Source organism: Amphibalanus amphitrite, unplaced genomic scaffold, assembly GCF_019059575.1.
Source record: "Amphibalanus amphitrite isolate SeventyFive unplaced genomic scaffold, NRLGWU_Aamphi_draft 000001F_arrow, whole genome shotgun sequence".
Lineage (NCBI taxonomy): Eukaryota > Metazoa > Arthropoda > Thecostraca > Balanomorpha > Balanidae > Amphibalanus > Amphibalanus amphitrite.
This window is the reverse complement of record NW_024881499.1, coordinates 1826451-1850757: the sequence shown is the minus strand read 5'-3', so window position 1 is coordinate 1850757 and position 24307 is coordinate 1826451. Positions and strand designations below refer to the sequence as shown.

General features: G+C 52.3%; 1 protein-coding gene across 1 annotated transcript in view; it reads right to left on the bottom strand.

Moving 5' to 3' along the window:
- Positions 1-24042, bottom strand: part of LOC122387456 (GTPase-activating protein skywalker-like) — a 31557-nt gene extending 7515 nt beyond the window's left edge. The window contains exons 1-3 of the mRNA XM_043377707.1: positions 23888-24042; positions 10430-10715; positions 367-599 (exon numbers count right to left, since the gene is read on the bottom strand). Of these exons, the coding sequence (XP_043233642.1) occupies positions 367-599; positions 10430-10697 (501 nt within the window). The 5' untranslated portion in view covers positions 10698-10715; positions 23888-24042. The remainder of the gene's footprint in view (positions 1-366; positions 600-10429; positions 10716-23887) is intronic.
- Positions 24043-24307: the final 265 nt, after the last annotated feature.

The window sequence follows — 24307 nt, the reverse complement described above, 5'->3', positions numbered from 1 at the left end:
GACAGCATACCTTTCAGGTGTGTGTTGCGGGACAGCATACCCCTCAGACGTGTGTTGCGGGATAGCATACCTCTCAAACGTGTGTTGTGGGACGGCATACCCTTCAAGTGTGTAGTGCGGGACAGCATACCCCTCAGGTGTGTGTTGCGGGACAGCATACCCTTCAGGTGTGCGTTGCGGGACAGCATACCCTTCAGGTGTGAGTCGCCGGACAGCATGCCCCTCAGACGTGTGTTGCGGGATAGCATATCTCTCAGACGTGTGTTGTGGGACGGCAAACCCTCAGGTGTGTTGGGAGTCTGGGGTAGCATACATCCCAGGTGTGCTTTGTAGTACGGCGAAGCCGATTGGCTGGTTTTGCCTAACCTGTTGATTTATGTTTTCGTGCAGCGGGCGACTGGGCGCGCCCCCGAGCCCCGGCGAGTCGACCCCACTCTCCGCTTCCACCCCATCTGTGGGTGAGCTGAGCTTCGGGGTCGCCTCGCCGAGGGCAGAGCCGTCTGGCGGCGAGGAGCTGAGGCTCGAGTTCTGTCCATTTGCGCGGTATGCAGCGCCAGCCGTCTCCTCCGGAGCGCCAGGTGTGCATGGTCCGTGGCCACCTGTGGACGAAAAGAGACTCGTGAGGTGTCTGAGAAAGGAGATCCCCACTGGATTACCACTGAGCGAAGGGTGGACAAGCGGCTTGAATTGGTTTGGCTTGTAGGCAGTAGGCACACTGAACGCTTGTAGGCACAGTAAAAGGCCATGGAGGGGTAGGTATGCAGAGAGAAGGAATTATGACACTGCTGCCTGTTTTTTATTTGTTGACCGATCCAGTAAATCAAAGAACCTGCTCGGACTAGTGTTGTCAAGGTAAGCGAATGAATACAAATCGGCTGCTGTGCATATTAAACCGAGCACCGAGCGCTGCTGAGACAAAGGCCGCTAAACTGACGAGGACGTGATGGTGAGTGATGCTTCGTGATGAAAACAAGCCAATCTTGCGATATGCTCACAGTCACGACATATAAACGGTGGCACACAAACTTACAACAATATCAGCACTGGCCTATTGATAAATGATAGTTGTTTTGACTTCGTGCAGTAAAATTATGCGATAGTCAATGCAAATGGCTTCAATACCACTCACTGCCAAACATTGAACTAAAATAACATGATACCAACAACAACTGCAAAGCAAAGGTACATTCAAAGCCAGACTATGCATAGCTCCGCGAAATTGATCGCGACATGCCAGCTCGGGCGACTCGCCTCCGAAGCAGGGCCCGGTTATTCCGTGGCTCAGAAGAGTGCCCATCTGGGCATGGAGAAAAAAGCTGTTACGTGCCAGCTAGTCTCAGACTCCGTTATACCTATATGTTATAGTCTATGCTGTAACGTCTGTCTTTACGAGTCGAGATACGTGTCAGAGACTGCGTTTACATTAAATTTATGATAGAATAGTGCCAACTGAAAACATAATATGGTCGAGTTTAATTCATAACAGGTAACAAACGGATTGCCCATTGTCTTTTCATTCCAAAACCTCCAGTAATGTGATGTTTAATTTTAGCTTCTTAGCATCCATGGCCTTCACAAAACCGTATGCCAGTGGAAGTGGCTAAGTGACTTCCTGTGCATAGCCAAATGAGCACAGGATTGAGTGGACAGTAGACACCGGTGGCGGATCTGGCATTAATCCGTGAACAGGACACACAATGCCAAAAGGACGGGTTCGCAGTTCATGAGACCGAAAATAAGCCCGTACAAACGCTGTCTAATGTTCATGGGGTAGCCAGGAGAGCGGGACTGTGCTGATAAAACTCGTCGAACGGAAACGTTCGACTAAATAGACGGTACAAAGTTCAAACAAAACAGAGGCAGCACAGGAGCTTTTTAGACGTCAACAAATAATTCCCCGCACAAAAAGGCACTCAACTAGTATGTGCTTCTTATTTGCATTGCATATGCATAGGCCTAATAGTAGAAAATCTGGGAGCACCCAATGACGGCCCTGTCGACAATCATTGACGACACTGGAGACACCGCGGCGCACACAGACACTCAGAGTCCCTTAGGCACTCAGTTGATGCCGAGAAGGCCGTGTTGGACCGGACACTCCGTGGGCAGTCGGTCGCGGCTCGGCGGGCTTCGTATCACGCCGTCGCCGGCCACTGTCTCAGCACAAACACCTCAACGGGCCGCGCGCAGCACCGCGTCCCAGAGCCGTGAGAACGGCAGCGGCTGTCCACCACCGACAGCAGTCCTGCGCAGGGTGCACACGGAGACTGCAGCGGATCACCGCCCACCGCCCACCGCCCGTCGCCCGGCGCCCGGCGCGGCGGAGCCAATATTGACCTGCAGAGTGGCGGTATCCTGTCGCTGACACCGACCGGCGACCGGCCCGAGACGGGTCGATAGTGCCCCACTGGCTGACCCCGCCCAGCCGGCAGGCAGGGCTGTGTAGTGTGTATGTGCACTGCACAGCTGACCGCGGATCCGTAACGAGACAGCCAAACCTCAGCGAAAGAAGAGCACCATGCTAAGTGGAAACTGTTCCCGTGATCCGAGATTAATGGCAGGGAAAAGGCTGCTCGATATCATTGACACCATCGATTCAAGCTAAAACATAGGCGCCTCATCCTGGGCACACCCAAATACCATTTGATGAGAGCCACTGCCAGTTGTCACCGAGTCCTGACGGGGTCGGAGAGATAGGCGCGCATTGACTTGGAGATCGTCCTGCAATCTGATGGAGCTCATGCCAGACACCTTGCAAGGCCACTCCACACCGTATATCGTGGTGACGAGCGCTGTTTGGACATGGGCCGCTCGTAGAATATGTTTTCCATAGCATTACGAGATCGGGTCCCATCAATGCCGGGTGCCCGAATACGAGCCTACGACAGCAGCAGTCGTGACGGAATCGAAAATCAGATCTACTATGGGTGTCGGGGTACACAAGGTGAATGTAGAGCTGACGTAAGGCAGATGCAATAAGTTGTTCTGGCTATACATCGGCATATCTATTGAATTTTGTCTTCTGAGAGCCCTTACCTACTTATTTGAAAAGTAGTTATACCACGATCCAAACATATATTTAATTTTCTTATCTATACATTCCTATATACCTATATCCGATTTAGCAAATTGAACGGCCTCATTCCCTCTATTCCGTGCCGCATTGTGCGGTTTCGGTCTGACTCGTCTCTCGCACCTCCCGCACCGTAAGCTGCTGTTGCAGCGCTGCACACCCGCACAGTCGGCGGATCGCCCCCGTCACCTGCGCGCACCGCGCTGGCCCCCTGGAGCGGCTGCAGTTGAGGTAGGTCATTGACGGCCGGTGACCCCGCCACCCGTGCACCGCAGCGTGCGGCGTGCACACACCTCCCGCGCCCGCCCGCCCTCCCGCGCCTGTCCGGCTGGGTCCTTCCCTCCGTCCCTGGATAAATGACCAGCCGCTTTGCATTCGTATTTCGTATACCACGCGGCCCCAGGGGTTACTAAACACAGTGAAACTGGCGGGCGGCACACGTGCCGGCTGATGGGATAAAAAAAGACACACGTACACTCTCTCTCTTTCTCTCTCTCTCTCTCTCTCTCTCTCTCTCTCTCTCTCTCTCTCTCTCTCTCTCTCTCTCTCTCTCTCTCTCTCTCTCTCTCTCTCTCTCTCTCTCTCTCTCCTCTCTCTCTCTCTCTCTCTCTCTCTCTCTCTCTCTCTCTCTCTCTCTCTCTCTCTCTCTCTCTCTCTCTCTCTCTCTCTCTCTCTCTCTCTCTCTCTCTCTCTCTCTCTCTCTCTCTCTCTCTCTCTCTCTCTCTCTCTCTCTCTCTCTCTCTCTCTCTCTCTCTCTCTCTCTCTCTCTCTCTCTCTCTCTCTCTCCTCTCTCTCTCTCTCTCTCTCTCTCTCTCTCTCTCTCTCTCTCTCTCTCTCTCTCTCTCTCTCTCTCTCTCTCTCTCTCTCTCTCTCTCTCTCTCTCTCTCTCTCTCTCTCTCTCTCTCTCTCTCTCTCTCTCTCTCTCTCTCTCTCTCTCTCTCTCTCTCTCTCTCTCTCTCTCTCTCTCTCTCTCTCTCTCTCTCTCTCTCTCTCTCTCTCTCTCTCTCTCTCTCTCTCTCTCTCTCTCTCTCTCTCTCTCTCTCTCTCTCTCTCTCTCTCTCTCTCTCTCTCTCTCTCTCTCTCTCTCTCTCTCTCTCTCTCTCTCTCTCTCTCTCTCTCTCTCTCTCTCTCTCTCTCTCTCTCTCTCTCTCTCTCTCTCTCTCTCTCTCTTGCTTCTCCTCGCCTCTTATCTCTCACTCTCATATTATCGCACGCATCGTTTCACTGAGATGTAGAAGGCCTCCTCCCATTTTCCCCGAATCATAGTGTGGAGCGTGAAGGGGTATAGGTAACCGATTCTGCCTGAAGGCCGGGGCTCGGCCGTGGGCGTGGTCCGCACACTCTCCAGGCGGCCTGAGCAGCTTCGGGAGGCCCCGTTTGTGTTATATAACCGGTCAGGGGCCACGTCAGGGAGGACCCAGACGCAGGGAGAGGTGAGAGGTGATCCGTCCGTCCGCCCGTCCGTCCCTCCGTCCGTCCGTCCTCACCGACTGATGGTGGCGCGGCGCCCGCCGACTGGGACCCGCAGTGGTCGGGGACAGCGCGGCGACATGGGCCGACTGCGGCGGCGGAGCTGATCGCGCAATGAGCGCCAAGTTCAATTTGAGTGCAATTGTTTAACTAATACTAACCAAACCACAGCACAAGTATCATTCAAGTAATTGGCTTTGCTTTGCATCAAGTTTAAAGCTCATATTAATCCAGCGAAATTATTAGATCCACTAGCCAGGCGACACAGTTCGGTAACCGCACGGAGCTGTCGCCGCTGTTAGCTGTCGAGCTGCAGCGCTGCGGCGGCGGGCGCTGTGCAGCTCGCCCGTCCTTCGCCTGGTCTCAGCGGCCGCCACTGGGTGTCAGACGGTCCGTTACTGTCCGGAGGATACCGTAGAGCCGCTCTAACCCTCCCCGTCCACACTCAGCCGATCTCATCCCGCACGGCTGACTCACGGCTTTAGTCAGTGCAGGCTGGTGACACCCGATTAAACGCCAAAAGGTGCAGATTTACCGTCCAAGTCGGTACACGCGTAGGCTATGGTAATGAAGAGAAGCAGAGATCATACATAGTCATTAGTCAGCCTCTGCCTGTCTGTCTGTGACTGCCTATATGTCTGTCTGTCCGATCGTTTACCTCCTTGCACGTTCCGACTCCACTGGTCGCCACAGATGACGTCATCTCGTCGCAGGTCACGTGACTGGTCCTCCATTTCTCACGTCTCACGCACAACCCCGCCGCCCGTGCGCGCGTGCGTATCCGGCGCATGACGTCATCACATCGGTATGTGACGGAGGGCGGCCCGTAACGAGGTGTCCGTCACGGCCGCCACCGCGTGGGAGAATCTCAGTGATGTACCCGTGCTGCTACATGTAAGCGCGCAAACGGTGCCTTTTACTTCAGCGACGTCCAATTCGGCTCTCTTGATTCATACATGCACCAGAGGAGGTAATGTTCTTTTGTTGTCTCAAATACTTAGTTATAGTCATGCCAAAAAAAAACTTCCGTAGTCACTCAACAATCTGTCTTCGCTTAGGTATCAACACTCGGCTGAAAGCATATTTATTTTTCATTGATGTTAGCACGTTGTGGAGATGATGCAAATGGAAGACATGGCTAAGCCGAATGCGGTGGGGCGATCTTAGTGGGATATAAAATGGCGGGAGCTTAGTCTTGCAATAAAGCCTTTTGGGATGGCTCACTGTGTTCGGGTCCAGTGAGGCGCCCGCCGTACCGTATACCCTGAGCTATTTGCTTTTCGGCGTGACACGTTTCTAATACGAAATCAGCAAATAGAGGGACCATGTTGGACGTCTGTCGTGGACCCGCCCATGCAGGACGAGACCGGACGGCTGAACCCCGGGATGGGCCGGGCCTGCCAGCGGACAGCAGCCGGCAGGAAGGCGTTGGGGCCAGTGGGTCCCGCCGTGTAGAGCGCCACCCTTCACGTGGTGAAACCAACCGATGTCTGCCCCGGCACACTCTGAGCATCGGTCATTCATACATCAGTGGAAAGCCAGCTGACAACACGTACGACCGGGCTTACCTTCTAGCGGTGCGTGAGAGGGTGAGGGGTGGTGCGAATAGCAAAATCGCCCAGACCATCCGAAGCAGTCTCCCAGCGCGCCTGACACATTTGGTCCGCCGCTCACATCAGCCAATCCGTGCCATTTGTGGATCTAACCGGCGGCCCCGTCCCATCGCCATTAGAGATGCAGGATACCAACAGCGAACGATCACGGTCCCAGCCCGACTCAGCATCGCGGAGACTCGCAGGGTACTGGGATCAGGGAAACAGCTAGCACCTGCCATCTTCCTGACCAACCCCACGTCACTCAACAATAAATTGGACGAGCTATACGCGAACATACTGGAGTATGCCCCTGACGTTGTCTGCATCTCGGAAGTCTGGCAGGTCGATCAGGACAAGGCAAATTTCCCCGGCTTCAGCTTCTTTCAGCGACCCAGACTGCATCGTCGGGGAGGTGGCGTCGGCTGCTACGTCAGACAGTCTATTCCAGTGAAGCTACTGAATAGCCTCCAACCCTCTGAGGAAGACGTTGAAGTGATATGGCTTCAATTACGGCCTAAACACCTTCCGGCAGGTTCATCTAATATCTGCATCGCCACAGTCTACTTCCCACCAGGCTCGTGTGCAGAGCTGCGAGTGAAATACGAGGAGCACCTTCAGTTCGCCATTGATGAGCTCCGTACCCTGTATGACTGCCCTCGATTTATCATCTGCGGTGATTTCAACAGCTTTCCAGTTGAGTCCCTCTGCCGGCTCAATGGTTTGCATCAAATTGTAACAGCCCCCACGCACCAGGCCCATGTCGTCCCCTATCTCCCTGTGTGTCCAGGTGCACAGATGACGTCACACGAAGGGGCGGAGTCGGGGGTGGAGCCTGGCGCAACGGCCGCCATATTTGAATTTGTTTTATTAGAATGTAATCTACATTTTGGGTTTCAGTCAATTGTTATCGATAGTTTTATGAACGGTTAGCTGTAATATAAGTGATTTATCAAGAAAAAACACATAATCTGCTTGCAATTTCGATTTAAGTACGACCCGCGCCTAGATTCGAACGCACGATCTTTGGATTACGGCGCAAGCATCCTAACCACTACACTACCGCGGCGGCGCGGCGGCCGGCGGAAGGGAGGCTGCCGAGGCATGGGGGCTTTTTTACGCATTTTCGGAAAAACTAATGGGTTTAGTGAAAAACGCTTCCTAGATAATTCGAAGAAAAATGTCTCGGCTTTCCGATGATGCACTTAGTTTTGTGCTAGCTTTAGCAGAGTTTGCTCTACAGAGCTTTAAAAATCGCCCATTTGCATAGGACTTAAACGGGACTTTAAGACTTGCCCCCAGATGACGTCACGAGCTGACGTCACGATCAGGTAGAATCGCCGGACGACCCTACCTGGTATATAGGGCCTTGCCACGCACGGGGACTCAGTTCTGGACCTCATCCTGACCGATCTGGGTGACTATTATCACGAGCCTGTGATGCTGTCGCCCCTCGGGCGCTCCAAGCACGTCATCGTGCACGCTCGACCGCGCACCATCCAGCCGACACCGAGGGAACGAACGACCGTGCGAATGCTGCCGGACTCGGGAGTTAGAGCATTCGGCAGGTGGATCACAGCACATGACTGGACCCCCGTATATGAGGCGTCTTCCCCCGATGAACAGGTGGCGGTGCTGCAGTCAACGCTCTCCACTGCTCTAGACCGGTTTCTGCCTACCAAGACATTGCCAGTGCGACATCGAGGGAAGCCTCACATCACCGCCACCGTCCGACACGCCATTGCCCAGAAGCACAGAGTTTTCCGACTCGAGGGCATGTCCGACCGGTGGCGACATCTACGAAATAAGGCCACTCATCTGTGCCGCAAAGCCAAGGCGGAATTCTACGACAGGAAAATACGAGGAATGAGGACAGCAAAGCCGGCTACTTGGTACCGTCAAATCAAGAGTCTGACCGGCCGAGTAAAGAACGAACAGCTAAACTTCGCTGAGTATGAGACTGGTGGGGCGCTGGCGGAAGCGGTCAACCAGCACTTCGCATCTATCTCATCCCAGCTGCCGGCACTCAACCTGGAGGAATTCCCTGCCTACCTACCGGCGGACGCACCCCCACCGGTCATCCGACGAGCTGACGTCCAGAGGGAACTGAGCAGCATCCGCTCCAACATCTCCACCACACCGAATGAGCTACCAGCACGGCTGGTCAAGGAGTTTGCCTTCGAATTATCGCAGCCACTCACTCACATCTTCAACTCCTCGCTATCCTCCGGAAAATTTCCGTCTGCTTGGAAGCTATCCTTCATCACCCCCATTCCCAAGGTCAACCCTCCAACCTCTTTCAACGATCTTAGACCCATTTCACTCACCCCGCTCTTCTCCAAAATCTTTGAAGGATTTTTGACAACCTGGATCATGGCTGACATTACCCCATCACTTGACCCACACCAGTTCGGAAACAGGCCAGGCTACTCTACAGTACATTACCTGATCTCGCTATATGACTTCCTGGCTAAGAACACAGACAGCTCTTCAAACGCTGCGGCCATCCTGGCGATCGATTTTTCCAAGGCCTTCGACCTGGTTAGCCATGATGTCGTGCTCAGGAAACTACTGGACCAGCAAGTTCGTCCCTCCATCGTGCCTACAGTAGCCAGCTTCCTCAACGAGCGGAAACAGGTCGTTCGACTTGGTGGCTCGAATCCTGTCTCATCAGAGCTCACTTCCACGTGTGGAACGCCCCAAGGGACAAAAATCGCCCCGATTGCATTTTTGGCTCATATAAATGACTGCGCAGTTACCGAAGATCATCGATGGAAGTATGTGGACGACCTCAGTATCGGCATCCTGTCTCCTGCAAGAGATGCAAACATTGTCCTTCAGAAAGCCCAGACGGCCGCATCCACTCTGGAAACATGGTCAGAGAACAATCTCATGAAGATCAACGGAAAAAAGTGTCATATACTCATCTGCAACTTCTCTCACAACACGGATATGGACGGCGCAGTAATCATTAACAACGAGCCAGTACCTGTCGTCTCTACCATGAAACTTCTCGGAGTCCATATTACTTCTGACTTAAAGTGGACGGCAAATACAAATCATATCACAAAAAACGCCTCTCGCAGGCTGTTCATGCTCACAGTCCTCCGTCAGTTCCATGCAGATCTGAGCGATATCCGCGCCGTCTACATCAGCTTCATTCGTCCATGTCTGGAATACTGCTCTCAACTGTGGCACACGGGACTGACACAGCAACAAGCACAAGCAATCGAGCAAGTTCAGAAAAGAGCTTGCAAAAGCATGATAGGATACGAAAACTACACCGACTACGCCTCTGCCTGCCAGCTCCTCAACCTCGAGACTCTGAGCGAGCGTCGCGATGCTGTCCTCTGCAAGCTGGCGGCCGACATCCTCGCCAACCCCGCCCACCCACTGTACCCGGGCGAGCAGCTGGCAAATGTGAGGCGCCCTCTGCGCCGGCAGCGAAAGTTTGTCGTACCGCGGGCCAAAACTGAGCGGTATAAAAAGTCCACTGTGCCTGTACTCATAGATCTAATGAACAGGATGTGATCCCCACGTAGATATGTTCGGAGCTCTTTTGAAATGCACTGTGTTTTTAATTGTTGTGATGCTTTTCACTTCTTCATGTGGTGCCACCATTGCACAGCTCATGTACGGCCTTTTTACCAGTCGTTGACTGTCACGTGGTCAAATAAACCTTTATGTATGTATGTATGTATGTAAATAGAGGGACCATGTTGGACGTCTGTCGTACATATGTGTCTAGCTAACAATTCAAAACCTGCTCGCTCGACTGGGGATATCCACTCCAGGAAAAATAACGGGGCTTGACACTAGTGCGAAGTACAGTACCTAATTCCTGACACGTTTTATAGCCATCACCCACACACCTGTGTGGAACTATGAAGTGCAATCGCAAATAGCATATGTTTTCAGGTATGTATATGTGATTATACCCACCAAGATAATGTCAATGCGTCTAGACTTAATGCTTGTAACACAAAATGTCTGTCACAAATTGCACATCCGAAGTCCAGGAAAAGTGTTGACTGGGTAAGAGTTCTTAATCACCCCTTGCTGCAAAGTAAGTAAAATAAATAAAGGACTGCTTTTGTTAAGACGTAACTGAACAACAAAAGGATGAAAGTTTGCATTAGGTTAGAATATCAATTAGGCACGTTATTTACCCGTCTCCGCGCCTACCCTGCGCCGCGTTGGCTGTGAGTGCCCGGGGTTCGGCAGAGGGTCGCGTCCAGCGGGGTACCCGGGGACCGGCAGAGTGCCGTATACTCCCCGGCTCCGGCGCGCTCACCTGAGGTGCCGACGCTGTCCGCCTTGTGGCGCTGCCGCGGCGGTGACGGTGTCGTCGGCGGCGCCGGCCCCGAGTGCGTCCCGAACACGGCCCGGTCCGAGTGGATCACATTCACTAGGGTGATGAGCGAGAACCGTCGGCCGGGTGGTGGGGCCGGCGCGCGTCGCTGCTGCCCGCCGGCGGCGCGGCACGCGCGCCGCTCGGCCGGCCAGCCGGAGCCGCCGCCGGCCGGCAGTGGCGCGCCGCCCACCTGGAGAGCCACCGACATACCGAGTGGTGACCTGACCTGGAACGGCGCCGGCAGCACGTCAGACACTCAGGGGGACTAGAGGGTATACAGAGAGGTAGAGGGTCAGAGGACAGAAGGTACACATACCAATCAGAGGTCAGGGACCAAAGGTCAGAGGTCAGATGTAATACTAAAATGGCAGAGGCCATAGAGGTACAAATCGGATACGGTCCGTATCACTGAAACTGACGTGTTGCCACCACTTTTGGTCGCCACTGGTACTGAGAACATCGCATCAGCACACGCTTGATGCACCGTACGACGTACACGTTCTACTACGATGCACCCCTAATCAGTCCCCGCCTCGTCCCTAAAACATGAGGCGGCCAACACCATGCTATTCGGGGCAGAACAAAGGCATCCATTCTCTGATCTCAGTCGATCAGACCCACACCTAAAATACGTCCGGGGGCCTCGAGTGCCGATATGCAGAGACAGCGAGGCAAGGACTCGAACACTCCAGAGTCGCTTCAAATGCATCGCGGAACGCTTACACTGCCTGTTGATCTGACTATAGAATCAGACAGCCTGTCGTAGCGTTTGCATCATTCGTTCGAATGCCATTATGTAACGCTGGAATGGAGACGGAGAGTTTGTCTTCTGTCTCATTAAAATATGTCTCCAACGACCGTTCTGTATCTGCTAAAAAACAAACAGATCATACACCTACCGAATACATTTTTTTTTTCTGTGAGCCGTCAAACTTTTTGTGGGCATCTGTTCGTTTTGAACTGTGTACCTGGAATACCTCCATCACATCTTTTGCGGCCTGAAACCACGTACCTAGACCGCAAACCACAGGTGTTACTGGGAATGCACAGGAACTTCCAATAACACTGGTGACCGCACTCAGCCTTGAGGCAGCCGCCGAGCCTCGATCGGTATGTCGCATCAGCCCACACTCTCCTTCCATACTTTCTCCGTGTCTGAAGCGATCGACTCAGCCCACCATTATGATATATGTGTGAGTATGGTACACTGTCAGTACTTCAGCTTGCTCTATGAGTCTATATATCCTCATTCTCTACCCTCAGGTTGCGACTCATGTCCCCCGGTCTCACTGGACTGTAGGTATACTGACTACTCGGGTGGCCTCTTACCGGCAACACATACCATCTGACACCTGATCCGTACCATTTGACCTATTGATCAATGGCCCTGTATAAATGTTGGCCTGTGAAACAAGTAATCTTACAGACTGTAAGTGCAAAAATCGCCTAAGAATAAAAATGTTTAAAAACTGATTACCGGGAACAAAATAAAACATTGAAGTGTTATGCTTTTTTTCCCTTACGATCGAAAAGTGCCGAGCGCAGATAAGCAATACCTAACAACTTTAATTGTTAGCGCAACGGCTTCATTATTTATATTTGGCAATTAGTTGATTACCTTCGAATTATCACCGGAATTCGAAGGCTGCTTGCTGTCTTTGTCTACGCTTAGTGACAACAGACGCCTGACGCATAAAGCAGCTCCACCTGGTTAAAGGGACCCTCCCACCTTCAAAAAAGTTAATGAATTGGCACGAAAGTGATGTCGCTCGGTTCAGAAAGAGCGAAAACGAATATCTACCAAATTTCATCGAAAAATATTCACCGGTTTTCAAGATATTAGACTTTTACTTTTGTTTACTTTTTGGGATCTCCGCTGTTCCTAGCGACTTTATTTGAAAGTGCGGCATTTGTTGCGCGCAAAGCATCATATACCACCGCGTGCTACCAAACGTTTTAGTAAAAGATTTAAAAATCGTTAGATCTCCGCTGACGTCACAAATTCTAAGGGGGCATACCAATGCACTAGCCCCTTAGAATCCGAAAACTGCAAGTTTGAAATTCCATATCTCCGAATTAAAGCATTTGTCGATGTTGTGAGTGCCCAAACCGGTATTTGCAGGCCATGGCCACCAATTTGGCTATCTCAACTCAAAACTAATGTTAAGGTGGGAGTGTCCCTTTAAACTGTGGTCAGTGGTGATATTTTCCAGTCATGAAACAATGTTGCGCCTACTTTGTGATAAGAAGGTCTTCGAACATAAATGAACGAGTTTTTCCAGAGTTAATCCTAAAATCGGATTACTGCATGCGTAACTAAAATATTCCCAGCAGTTAACACCAGGATGCTTCTGGAAACCCCAAATACCTTGGCGCATTTTCTATTCTTAAATAGCGCCTCGCTTTCATTCAGTACTGAGAAAACTGCTACTGGCTTTTCGACAACTAAGGCACCGTGGCGGTTTTAGTGCTGGTGAGCGGCGCGCGTGGCTCTGTTACGGACGTCAGAGCGTCAGACGGCCGCGGCACGAGGTCCGGTAAGCACCAGGTGCAGTCCCGGGGCGGCGCGGGGGTGGCGGACTGAACTTATACCGGGCAGTCCCGCCCAGCTAACACAGCGGCTCACTGAGATCTGGGAACACGGGTCAGGCGTGCTTGGTGCCGCTGCCCAGCTGATGCCTCCGACAGCGGGCCGGCCCGGGTAGCACCCGCGAGTGGCGGCTCTCCGCTCATAGTTAATATCACAACTAGCCAAATGTTTTTCTTTTTGTCAGTTGCGAGCTACCCCACAAAACCCTCATATCTGCGGGTTTTCGGGATTATTTTCCCTCACATCTCTAGTTCTTCGGGCCGGGACACTGCGTGGGCGACTGAGCGGTCGGTTCTCAGGGGTGCCGCAGTGCGGTGTTTCCCGTTGGATGTAAGTCGAAGTGTCGACCGCAGACCGCTGACTGACGAGAAGGGCTCAGATCACGTACCGCTCAGCGACGGAACGGTCCGCATTAGAGCCGTGTCAGACGTGCAGCGAATCTGCGACTGGTAGCGGACCGTCGGTGCTGAGAAGGTCGCCCGAGCTATTAACGGGACAACGTACTAGAACACTTAATGCGGATAAAAAGTCGAGATGTTCAGTTCTGATGCCGCTCCTTCGGCCTGTAATTTGAACGAGTGCCCACTCAACCATATCCGAGATTACTTCCGAGCGTAGTAAATGCCTTTGGGGCGCTGCGAGAGAATACCAATGAGAGGCACACCCCGGATCGTGAACCCATCCGACATGATAGAGCTCTCCGCGGTCGTTCGCTGCATCCAGGCGTCGACGACCTGATAGTTTCTGGTCAGCTTGACCATTGGTCAGCTACCAGGGCGGTAACCTCCAGGGACTTCGGAGACGCGATATTTGTCGACTCATCGGCGACCTTGGCGCGAGAGGTGGACGCAGTGTTGCGTCAGAGCCGAGCTGGGCAGGGCAGGGAGCCTCTGCAGCTGTTGAGGCGTCCCAAACCGAGCTCGGCATACCAGCAATCAGCCAACAGCTAGCCGGCACGACAGGACAGCACAAACCGGACCGGCCTGCCGGGGAGCAAACCGACCGGCCGCCTCTGCACCGGTCGGAGCAGCTTACCGCGGAGCAGTGCAGGGCCGGGCGTGTTTAGGACAGCACAGAAACCGGATCACCACAGACCGACGACAAGGGATGCGTGTCAGATGCGGAATAATTGGTCCGCAGTATGATTTACGGTTTTGTCGTGAAAGTAATCCCGGTGACAGGCCCGACCTTGCTTTCAATGTCATCACTCATATATTCTGCGCAAACGTCAGATATTCCGTTCACAGGAAGAGCAATGAACTTAAGCCGGGTTCACACCGGCTTTCCGGTCCGGAAAAATTCCGTCTGCCGGGCCGGCACCAAAATGTTGAAATTGTCGCTAGATGTCAAAAAAGTCGCTAGAACCGGAAAACCAGAAAGTCGAGTCGGAGATGTCATTCTAAGTACGATAAGTAGGTACCAAGAAATCTCGCGAATTATTTTGAAATCGAACATACTTGTGTGACGGCTTTATAAGTCCCTGATGCAGTTCCATCCAACCGAAAATAATCCATCCTTCACTGGTAGGTATATTAGCAACATTAATACAATTTAACATTTACAGCATGAGGGCTAGGTATCGACTAAAAGACACTGATTTATTTCAATCGCGCTTTGGCTGTTGTTGGTTTAAAAACACTTGTGAACAAAGAGGGATTGAGTGCTGGGCAAGGCGCATTAGAGACGGCGAGCTTGATATTACGCTTGCTGATGTAGATGGCTGGGTCTCAAAATCGGTCATCTGACTGTCACTGACTCTACCGCCATAACCCGCGCCCCGCTGGGGGTCCTAAATTTCCACGCCTTGCTGGGGGGTGTTAACCCCCCCCCCTTCTAACTCGGCTCCTGGATCACGTAGCGATACGGGGAAGGCGGCGTTCGAAAGAGTGTTAAAAATAATGACGAAATTAATTCGGTCACTTTTTTGGTCAAATCAAAGGTCAGGTCACCAGAGGTCATGGAAAGCCGAATTTCACCGATTTTCAGGTTGAATGTCGACGATTTACAACAAGCCAACGCATAACTTGGCATCGATTTTCTCCCATCGACTTATAATGGGGAGGTCACAAAATTGACCTGACCTTAGGTCACCGATATCAAAATTACGAGATAGTTATTTATTTAAATTGTGTACATATTGCTGCCCTTATCGATCGCTGACAGTTTCAAAGAGGTCGGTCGCTCGATGTAGCAATGGAAGACGTTGAAACTTTGTATGAGGTGAGGTCACTTGAAGTGACCTGGTGACCTGACCTTAAGTGACCTTGGTCTACAATTTTTACAACATGTGCAGAAAAGATGCATGATAAGGTGTGCCAAAAACAGCCGCCGTTTTTTAGATATTCGCGAAAAACCACAGGGAGGGTTCACTTCAAGTACCCCCACCCCCACCCCCATCCCCAACAGGGCGCGGGATAATATCCTTGGCATTCAGTACCATCGCATTTCCTGAATCTTCTACTTGCGATTGAATGGCAAAACTGCCTCCACCCTCCCGAGCTGCTATGTGCTTGTGTAGGAGGGCATCGAGGGCAGAGAAGTGTTGTCAGCGCGTCTTGTAGAATGTAGATTTCAGAATCTGCTCGGCTGGCTCCACTTCGTAGACGACGAAAGTTAAGCAATAAGCAATACGTACATTGTGCTACCTGTCCTGCGGCCGGCTCCAGCGCTTGCTAATCTCTTCTGCAGATACTGGCTCCGCTCCTTCTACAACCAGCGCGTCCGCAATGTTGTTCCACAAACTTGCCCTTTTCACCGCTTTCTTATAATATTTATCTTTTCTTATTATAAATTCATGGATATTTTCCAACCGATAAAACTAATTTATAATTTGAATAGGCCATGAGTCATGTGAAATACAAAAACAGAAGTGTAGCTATCACTCCGTTTGAGATGCAAATGTTTTGAAATAAAAATGAAACGCCGTCAAATTTACGCTTGAATTTTATATTCTCGTGAAAAATCGCGAGACTATTAGGGCACCGTTGGTTAAATTGGGCCTGTAGCGCTGAAACATAACATTATTTCCATCGTGCCTTAATTTCATATCACAAACGGTGGCTATCCGGCAAGGCAAAAGTTGAGATGATTTCAACTTCTTGCCGGACCGGAAAATCTGGCTCTCCGGCCTGCCGGACCGGTCAAAAGAAGTTGCCAGATTTGCCGGTTCACACCAGTTTTCAATTTTCCGGTACGGAATTGGCCATTTTTCCGGCCCGGCAGACGGAATTTTGCCGGTCCGGAATCCGGTGTGAACCCGGCCTTAGCTGTACATTCAATGTCAGCCGACAAAACGTCGCGCTGGTGACAAATGTCAGGCACCTTCCGCAACTCAGCCGGTGGAATATTGCGATTCTTTGCAGAGGTGGTTAAAAATCGCGACTGGCGTGCGGCATTCTGAGAATGGCGTACGCCTCTGTTCGTCACGGCCCAGCGGTAATGACAGCGACAGTGCAAATTCATTGCAGCTTTAGCACGATCTGTACTGTTCGCATGATGTCCTTCGACGAAGGAGTTCACTGTCTTGGGACGTCGTACTCAACGGCGGTCATAACGACCGTTAAGTGGTGGTTCAAGAAGGCGAAAAGCAAAAAAGAAACAAAGTTTGCACGATGAGCGTTTGGAGAACTGTCAATGTGAGCGCGTCACACTTATCAATCGTTTCCGTGTTATAATTTGACAGTTCCGACGCTCCAACAAAGAAAGTCGACTATAACGACGATGTCGTATCTAAAGCAAAGAACATAATATTCACTTCATTCTTCCTTCTCGAGCCAAATGGATTTCTAACAAAGGCCCATAGCCGAGGGACAATTTGACAGAACCAGAACAACAAAGCCAGCATAAGTGGTATGTAGAGGACAGATGAACTAATTACGGGCCGTGTTCCTCTGGCACCTCAGTGGCCAAAGATGGCCTGGTTCCCGGAGACGGACAGCTCTGCGGCGAGGTCAGCGGGTGTGACCCGGCTCCGGAAGACGGCCGGTCGGCGCCGAGCCGTGGTGCGGCCGTCCCGGCTGCGTGCGCGGCCAATGAGACGACTCCGGCGGCGGTCCAATCAGGCCGGCGATGTCCTTCCCGTCAAGGACAGACCAGTGCGTTCGGGAGCGGCCGCCCCGGACCGGCGGCAGCTCGGCTGGATAGGTGACAGCGGCGCCGGTTCCAGGCATCCGCCACCGCCCGGCCCCATCACCCTGCGACTGTCACCACAGACGCCCTTTGTGTGGTCGGGTTGTGACAGCGAATCTCTTACAGAAGGAAACTGCCGGTGAATTAGATGATGGCGGCGACCTGGTGACAGTTTACTCTTCCACGCGTCAGGGCTCTTTGTTTTGTAGACAGCGGCTGGTCGAAAGGTTTGAGGCTTACCTGTAATGTCAAAGGAGCGCCGTTAGCCTTATGTGGGAGATTTCGGAAGCCCTGCGGCGGTTCACTCTCCGCTGCACCAGATACCCATTGTTTTGTGCGTCTGAACGGGAGCGGATTGTGGGGGATGGGGTCTGTGATTGGGACCGGCTGTCGGCCGAGGGCGCCCGCGGTCACTCCGGAGGCCGACCTCGTCCGGCAGAGACGACAAAGGCCCGGAACACGGAGTCTGTCCGCGGCAGCGGGGACGGCGGCCGTGCTGCCGGCGGTGGAAGGCAGGGCTGGTGGCCTCCCGAGGCCGCGGAGCTGGCCACCGCCCCGGGCGGAGGGGGGGGGGGAACACACTGCCACTCCCCGGTCACAGCTCACTCTCCTGCAGTGTGTGTGGACCCGTCCTCAGCCCGGCCTTCCGCAGCTCCGCCCCACGCCCACACACGCAGCGCCGCGCACAGGGCGTAACCAGGCGCTGACAACGTCCTCTGTGTGACCACTATCAACCCGTGACACCGCTACGGGCATTGTTCGGACGCTGCACGGTATGTGCACCGACAGTCGAAACTGCTGCACTGTGGCCACACTGTCCACCGTAGGCCCCCTCCCTGCCGGCCACCGAGCTCTGGCGCCGCGCCCGGCCAGCCGCCGGTCCTGCCCAGCCCATGGAGCGCTCTCCGCTCCCGGATCTGGCTCATCGCATCGAGCCGGTGCACCGCCGTATATCAGTTCTGAGGGTCAGTGCCGCCCCGCCCCGTCCGCCCGGCCGGCCGACCCGCCTCAATGAGCCGCGTGCGACCGCCTGCCTCCCAGCTGTGGCCGCCAAAAAACCTGTTTGTCAGCGCACGCATATGGCCGGACATATGTGGAGCTCCTCAGGTGACATGGACCGAGAGGCGGAGGAACTCAGTTCCGCGTTCGAATATTTCGACGACGCTGTGAATTTTCGTCAAAGGTTACTGGATTTAGACTCTATATATAGCCGCAAGGCTGTATCGTAACTACATATGTAGACTGTAACAATTGGTCATTGTGTAGAGGCAAGAGGACCATGCGTAATACTGGATGATACGGATGCACTGAAATGGTCTAATGGAATAAGATTGGCGCTAAAACTCGGAGCCGTCCGCTAAGCCAGTCCGCTGTCATGACACCTAATTGGGGTGTGGACCTGACGAACAGTCAGCGTATCGCGTGAGGCGGGCGACAACGCCCTTTTTGCCCGATGTCTATACATGACGGGCACCACAAGTGATAAGGTGTTTTTCAGGATGGTCGCTGTGTCAAAAACTCACTGCGACGGGGGATGACAATGCTGTCTAGTAGCGTATCCAGACATGGATAACGATTCAGTCACTGTTTCGGGCGCCAGCCGACAGGCAACTGGAGATGACGATTACCGAGACCTGGGATTAGTTATTGGGGATGTTTAGCAAAGCCGGTAGAGTGCATTGCTGATGATCCGTCACCCATTAATAGACGGTCGGACAGAAACTGCTTAGCATTCAGCCCTCCCGATTAAAGCTATCCATTTTGTTACGTCAGTTAACACTTTTTGTTGCTCAGCGACCTGCTCAGGTATGCACAATTGGTTCCACTAGTCTAATCGCTATTTTTGTGCATAGTGAAACCACCTTCCCTATCATGTTTGAGCGGTAGTAAACTCAAATGAGTAGGTGCTAAAGAGCATGTTCCCCGTCATGACCACTTGAATAGCTAAATAGCATTTTCCCGTCATGACCGCTTATATACTTCAATAGTATGAGAAAGTGTTTAACTGGGGTAGCTGGTGATACACATGTCTAAGTGTGTTCAGCTGAAAAAAGAACAATAAAATGTTCAACTTATAAATATATTCTAGTTTCAAATAGTACGAAAGCCTCAAGTCATTAATTCTGACAAGTGACGAGCATCAACAAACTTGTGGTCTTTTTGTTTTATGGATATCGGTTTAGACGACGGATTTTCACTTTTATTCTCATAGCTATATATCAAGCGAGTCTCTCGATATTTGGTGAAGCTTTGCCGATCGATATTCTCGGACCGCGCTCGCGATACCAAATGCCGCATACCAATTCCCCAAAGCCATCCAATTATCTCCACAGAGGACACTAAAGGGAACCGTGAACGAATCTCCGCCGCCTTTGGTTCGGAGAATACCGGCGACTTCGAAACCGTCCTGCACTTTCTGGTACAATTATAATTAGAGGACAGGCCCGCGGGTCATGAAATAACTGTTCACAGTCCGACAGATATGCTTAGGTGAATGCTAATATAGAGCGCGACTTTTTATTAATCAGAGAGCGGGTCGTTTGTTAGATCCAATAACGGTACTCTGAACATGACCCATGTCAACTGATAGAAGATGAAGCCATCGGGACATTCAGCCGGGTGGAATTCCCCCATTCCATTCCTGGAATGAAATAAATACAAGTCTACCATTAAAGACGCCTAGACGCGGAGATAAGCCAGGCAGTTCCTGAAACTGAACGAAGGCTGTGAAAGAGGGAATCCCATGATGTTCAAAGAGGAAAAACTGTGGTAGTATAATAAAAAAAGACATTTTTGAGCGGGTCATGCAGCGGACGGGCCAGGATACACGTCGAGATATTAGCTGTAGCTTGCAAATGAGTTGATTTTAAATGGTCGAATAAAGGCAACAGAACAGTACATGATGTCGACTAGGCACTATAGTAGTCGTCCAATTAGTTACTATAATAAACAGTACAGCACATTTTGTGCCTCAGCGTAGCAAAGGAAAAAAAAAGATTTTTAGTACATGATGCGCTGTTGAATTAAAGTGACCAATTTGCGAAGTGGCCATGGTCACTGACGATCAAATCAAACAAACGCACCAGTGAACTGGGGTTAGGCTGTCTCTGTCCTTCCGTGAGCGCCCACGCACAGTTCAATATTTTCAATTTTCATTGTTCGTACACAGCAATACAAGCTTTGCCTTTCAAGTTAGGTGACTTGATGTTTTATTATACTCAAATTGTTCATAATGGTGTTTCAAAGACGTCTGGCAAACAATATCACTGCTAATTAACTTTACTTGGAAATTAGAGCTGCTCCAAGGAGATAACGCTAGTACTTCGGTCCAAAGCTACGATATCTCGGTTTACAGGCGCAGTTCCCTGGCACCACTTGTCACTATAGTGTCGCCACGGTCTGTCGGCTCCGGAGGACAGGCGCCGACCCGACCCGACCCCAGCGCCGACCCCGGCCGGTGGCGCAGCTCCAAACGTGGCCCGGCCCCGGCCACTGCGCAGTAGGGCCGGCGCTGCCTCTCCCCGACCAGCCGAGAGGCCAGCCCGTCCCGACTTTGGGCGCATTCCTTCACGGCTGGCGTGAAGAAAACAATACACGAGCGAGCTGACCCCGCGGCCGACTTCCTTCCGTCGCCACAGCCGAGGCTCCGCGGCCCCGTTGTCTGGGCAAATGGACCCGCTGTCTGGGCAAATGGACCCGCTATCTGGCCGGGCGGGCTCGCTGTCTTATGGACGGACTCGCTGTCTGTATGGACGAACTCGCTGTCTGCGCGGACGGACCGAGTCTATACGAATGGACCCGCTGTTAGAGGGGATGTCCTGGCCCTCTGAGACTGTGCTCAGGGCGGTGCCGGTCCTGTCCCGCCCAGGGCACAGTGATTCCGGGAGCAGATAGTGCCACTTTCTCTGAGAGGCGGCGCGACTGCCAAAGCACCGGAGTGGACAGTGGACTGCATGGACCGCGATTGCCGCGCGGTGGACAGTGGAATGGGCGCGCCGAACTTACGGCGAGCAGCTGAGGACATAGCAGACAATACGGCGAGCATCTGCAGAGGACATAGCAGACAATACGGCGAGCAGCTGAGGACATAGCAGACAATACGGCGGGCAGCTGAGGACATAGCAGACAATACGGCGGGCATCTGCAGAGGACATAGCAGACGATACGGCGAGCAGCTGAGGACATAGCAGACAGTACGGCGAGCAGCTGAGGACATAGCAGACAATACGGCGAGCAGCTGAGGACATAGCAGACAATACGGCGAGCAGCTGAGGACATAGCAGACAATACGGCGAGCAGCTGAGGACATAGCAGACAATACGGCGAGCAGCTGAGGACATAGCAGACAATACGGCGAGCAGCTGAGGACATAGCAGACAAGGTCGGCCCCCACCCGGCAGCCGGGCGGGACACGGTGTATATACCGCCGGCCGCCCCCCGCACAGGTGCCGTTTTTGTGCTGTGACGGGCCGGACGGACCAGCCGCAAACACGGTGCGGGACGGCGGTGAAGCGGGGACCCAACACGTTCGTCTGCCGCCCTCGAAGGATCGCGGTGGAGCCGCTGGTTTGACCAGCTACCGAGGCCGAACGGTTGCGATGTTTATCGCACTCACTGCTGTAGTTGTGAGGCTTGGTAGTGTTTGAATCTCATTCTTGGGCCGGTTTTCAACTTCAGCGCGGCCGCCTACGCTTCGATGTGATTCAGAACTAGCGAGGGCGGCTGACAAAGCTTTCAAGCTTGTAATCGTGTTTGTTCCTCTGTTCGCAAACCAGCTTTGACGAAGTGCGCAAGCGTCAAAGAAGATAGAAAACCCACGACCAGCAAAGCGGAAAGAAAAAAGAACCTAAAATTCAACAATGTTAAAGAGCTGTAACAGCCGCCAATGGCCTATGAATGTGTACTAGTGAACGCAGTATGATGCTCATGAATCAATCTTTCCTAACTATACTTATGGTCCATCACTGAGACTCGTCACATTTAAACTTTTAACCCCTCGTTCCAATTTTCGAATTTAACAATCTGATCACTTCTCATGATTACTAGCAGTGTGTCTCCGAAGATAGGAGTGCATTGTTCTCTTAGGCAATAAATTGAGTCGTCATATTTCCATTCGATGACTGATAAAGTTTTATTCACGATCGATGGCAACACTTAAGTCAAATTCCTAAAACCAGGAATTTTAGGAATTTTGGTTTGGTTTTGGAATTGGTTTTAGGAATTGGTTTTAGGAATTTGACTTGTGTTGCCATCGATCGTGAATAAAACTCAATCATGTCTGATTATTGATGACTGATGAGCTCGAAGCTGGCGGTGCGCGTGGTTAGAAACTGCCCCTCTGTTCATGCGTCAGGGATGGGTAACGACTGGGGCCACACCACCACTGTACCGCCGGAGGCGTCTCGGTCCGAACTGCGCCGGCACTGCCTTTGATCAGGCGTTCCGGCCGCGCCCTCGGTTCACCGACTATCATAATTAACCGGACCGGCCAGACAAGGGCATGGGCATGCCACTCTGGGGGCTCATTAATAGATACATTCGACAATCCTCCGTTCAAAAAGTGAGCTATCCAATGTTTTTTTTTTTTAAAGTTTGACGATGAGACAAGTTTGGCGTTAGGGTGCAGTGGCGCCACGAACGCTTTATAAGAAGTCGTATCGATAAAGGCATGCATATGTAACATGTGGCAGCTCTATTCCCCTCTTATAGTGACATAGATAGACGTTAAACAGGAAGTAAAAACTAGTTTGAAGCGGAAACCATCACTTCTAGGAATGTCAGTTAACGAAAATGAAAAAGATGTCCATTAGCCGACGACATTAAGCTAGACCACGCTGAACTATTCTGCCTCGATAAAATTGCTTGCACGCGCATCTGCGTGTAGCAATAGCTTATTTTGATATCAGCACCTTTACGGCATTGCAATTTACAAGTAAACGTAATTTTTCGTTTACTATTGAATTCAGCGTAGACCATTAGAGCAGTCAGTTCCAAATCTCAGTCTGAATATAAGCACCAGACATTATGCAGACGCATATATCAGGTACTGCATGCCTCAATCAGATTAGTCGGTACCACGCAGCATATCGTGCTATTGTGCCGTTGAACCACGCGTCGGAACTACGCTCCAAACCAAAGGCAGCTGTCAACATCACAATGCCAGGGGCGCAGAGGCTCCAACAGATTTAGCGCTATTGTTACTATATAGCCACACGCTGGGGCACAATAGGCCCTGGCTCGCACCCTGTGCACAGGGCAGTGCACTAGGCATGTAGGGCGCATGGCACAGAGGAGCCCAGACACGCGACCAAATAGCGCTGCAATGCACAGTTGCACGTGAACCGAACTAATGGAGCACGTAATTCGAACTCGAATCCCATTAACTCGGTTATAGGAAAAGCAGGAGCCTGGAAATGCTTTTTGCGTACAAGGCACTTACGCATAGGCATGTAGGCAGCAAGAATTTGAGGGAAATTCGCATCTGAATCATCTAAAGATGATTGGCTGTTTGTCTGCTCAGTAGGCATCAATAGGACAAGAAAAAAGTCTCGTTCATCCTAAAAGTAAAATGTCTCGACACACAGTAAGCACATGGGGCAATAAAACTGTTGCCTGTTTGATGAACGTTCCACCTGCGCAGACAGGCTCCACTCGGCGCTGCCTCGGTGGCCGGCGCTCACCTGCAGTGTCGCCGGACTGGAACTGTCGTCACGCCCCGCTCCCCGTTCAGTGTCGAGGGACTCGGAGCTGCCTGCGGTGTCGAGGGACTCGGAACAGCGCTCCGCTCCCGCACCACAACCCTCACCGACCGCCCGGCGCCTACTGACGGCCGCGCGGCGGCGCGGCGGAGCGACGGCCGGCCGCCCGGAGAGGACCGGCACCAATCAGAGGGGCGACCAGCCGCGGCAGCCGCCGCCTCAGACCGCGGTAATTTATCCGACTGAGCGAGCCAAATGTGTCGGCGGTGCGCTGAGGTGCCCCGGTGCCCTGCACGGACACAGGTGGGACACTGGGGTGTCCTAAGGACACAGGTGGGACACTGGGGTGTCCTACGGACACAGGTGAGGTATCAGGCTGCTCTAAGGACACAGGTGCAGGGC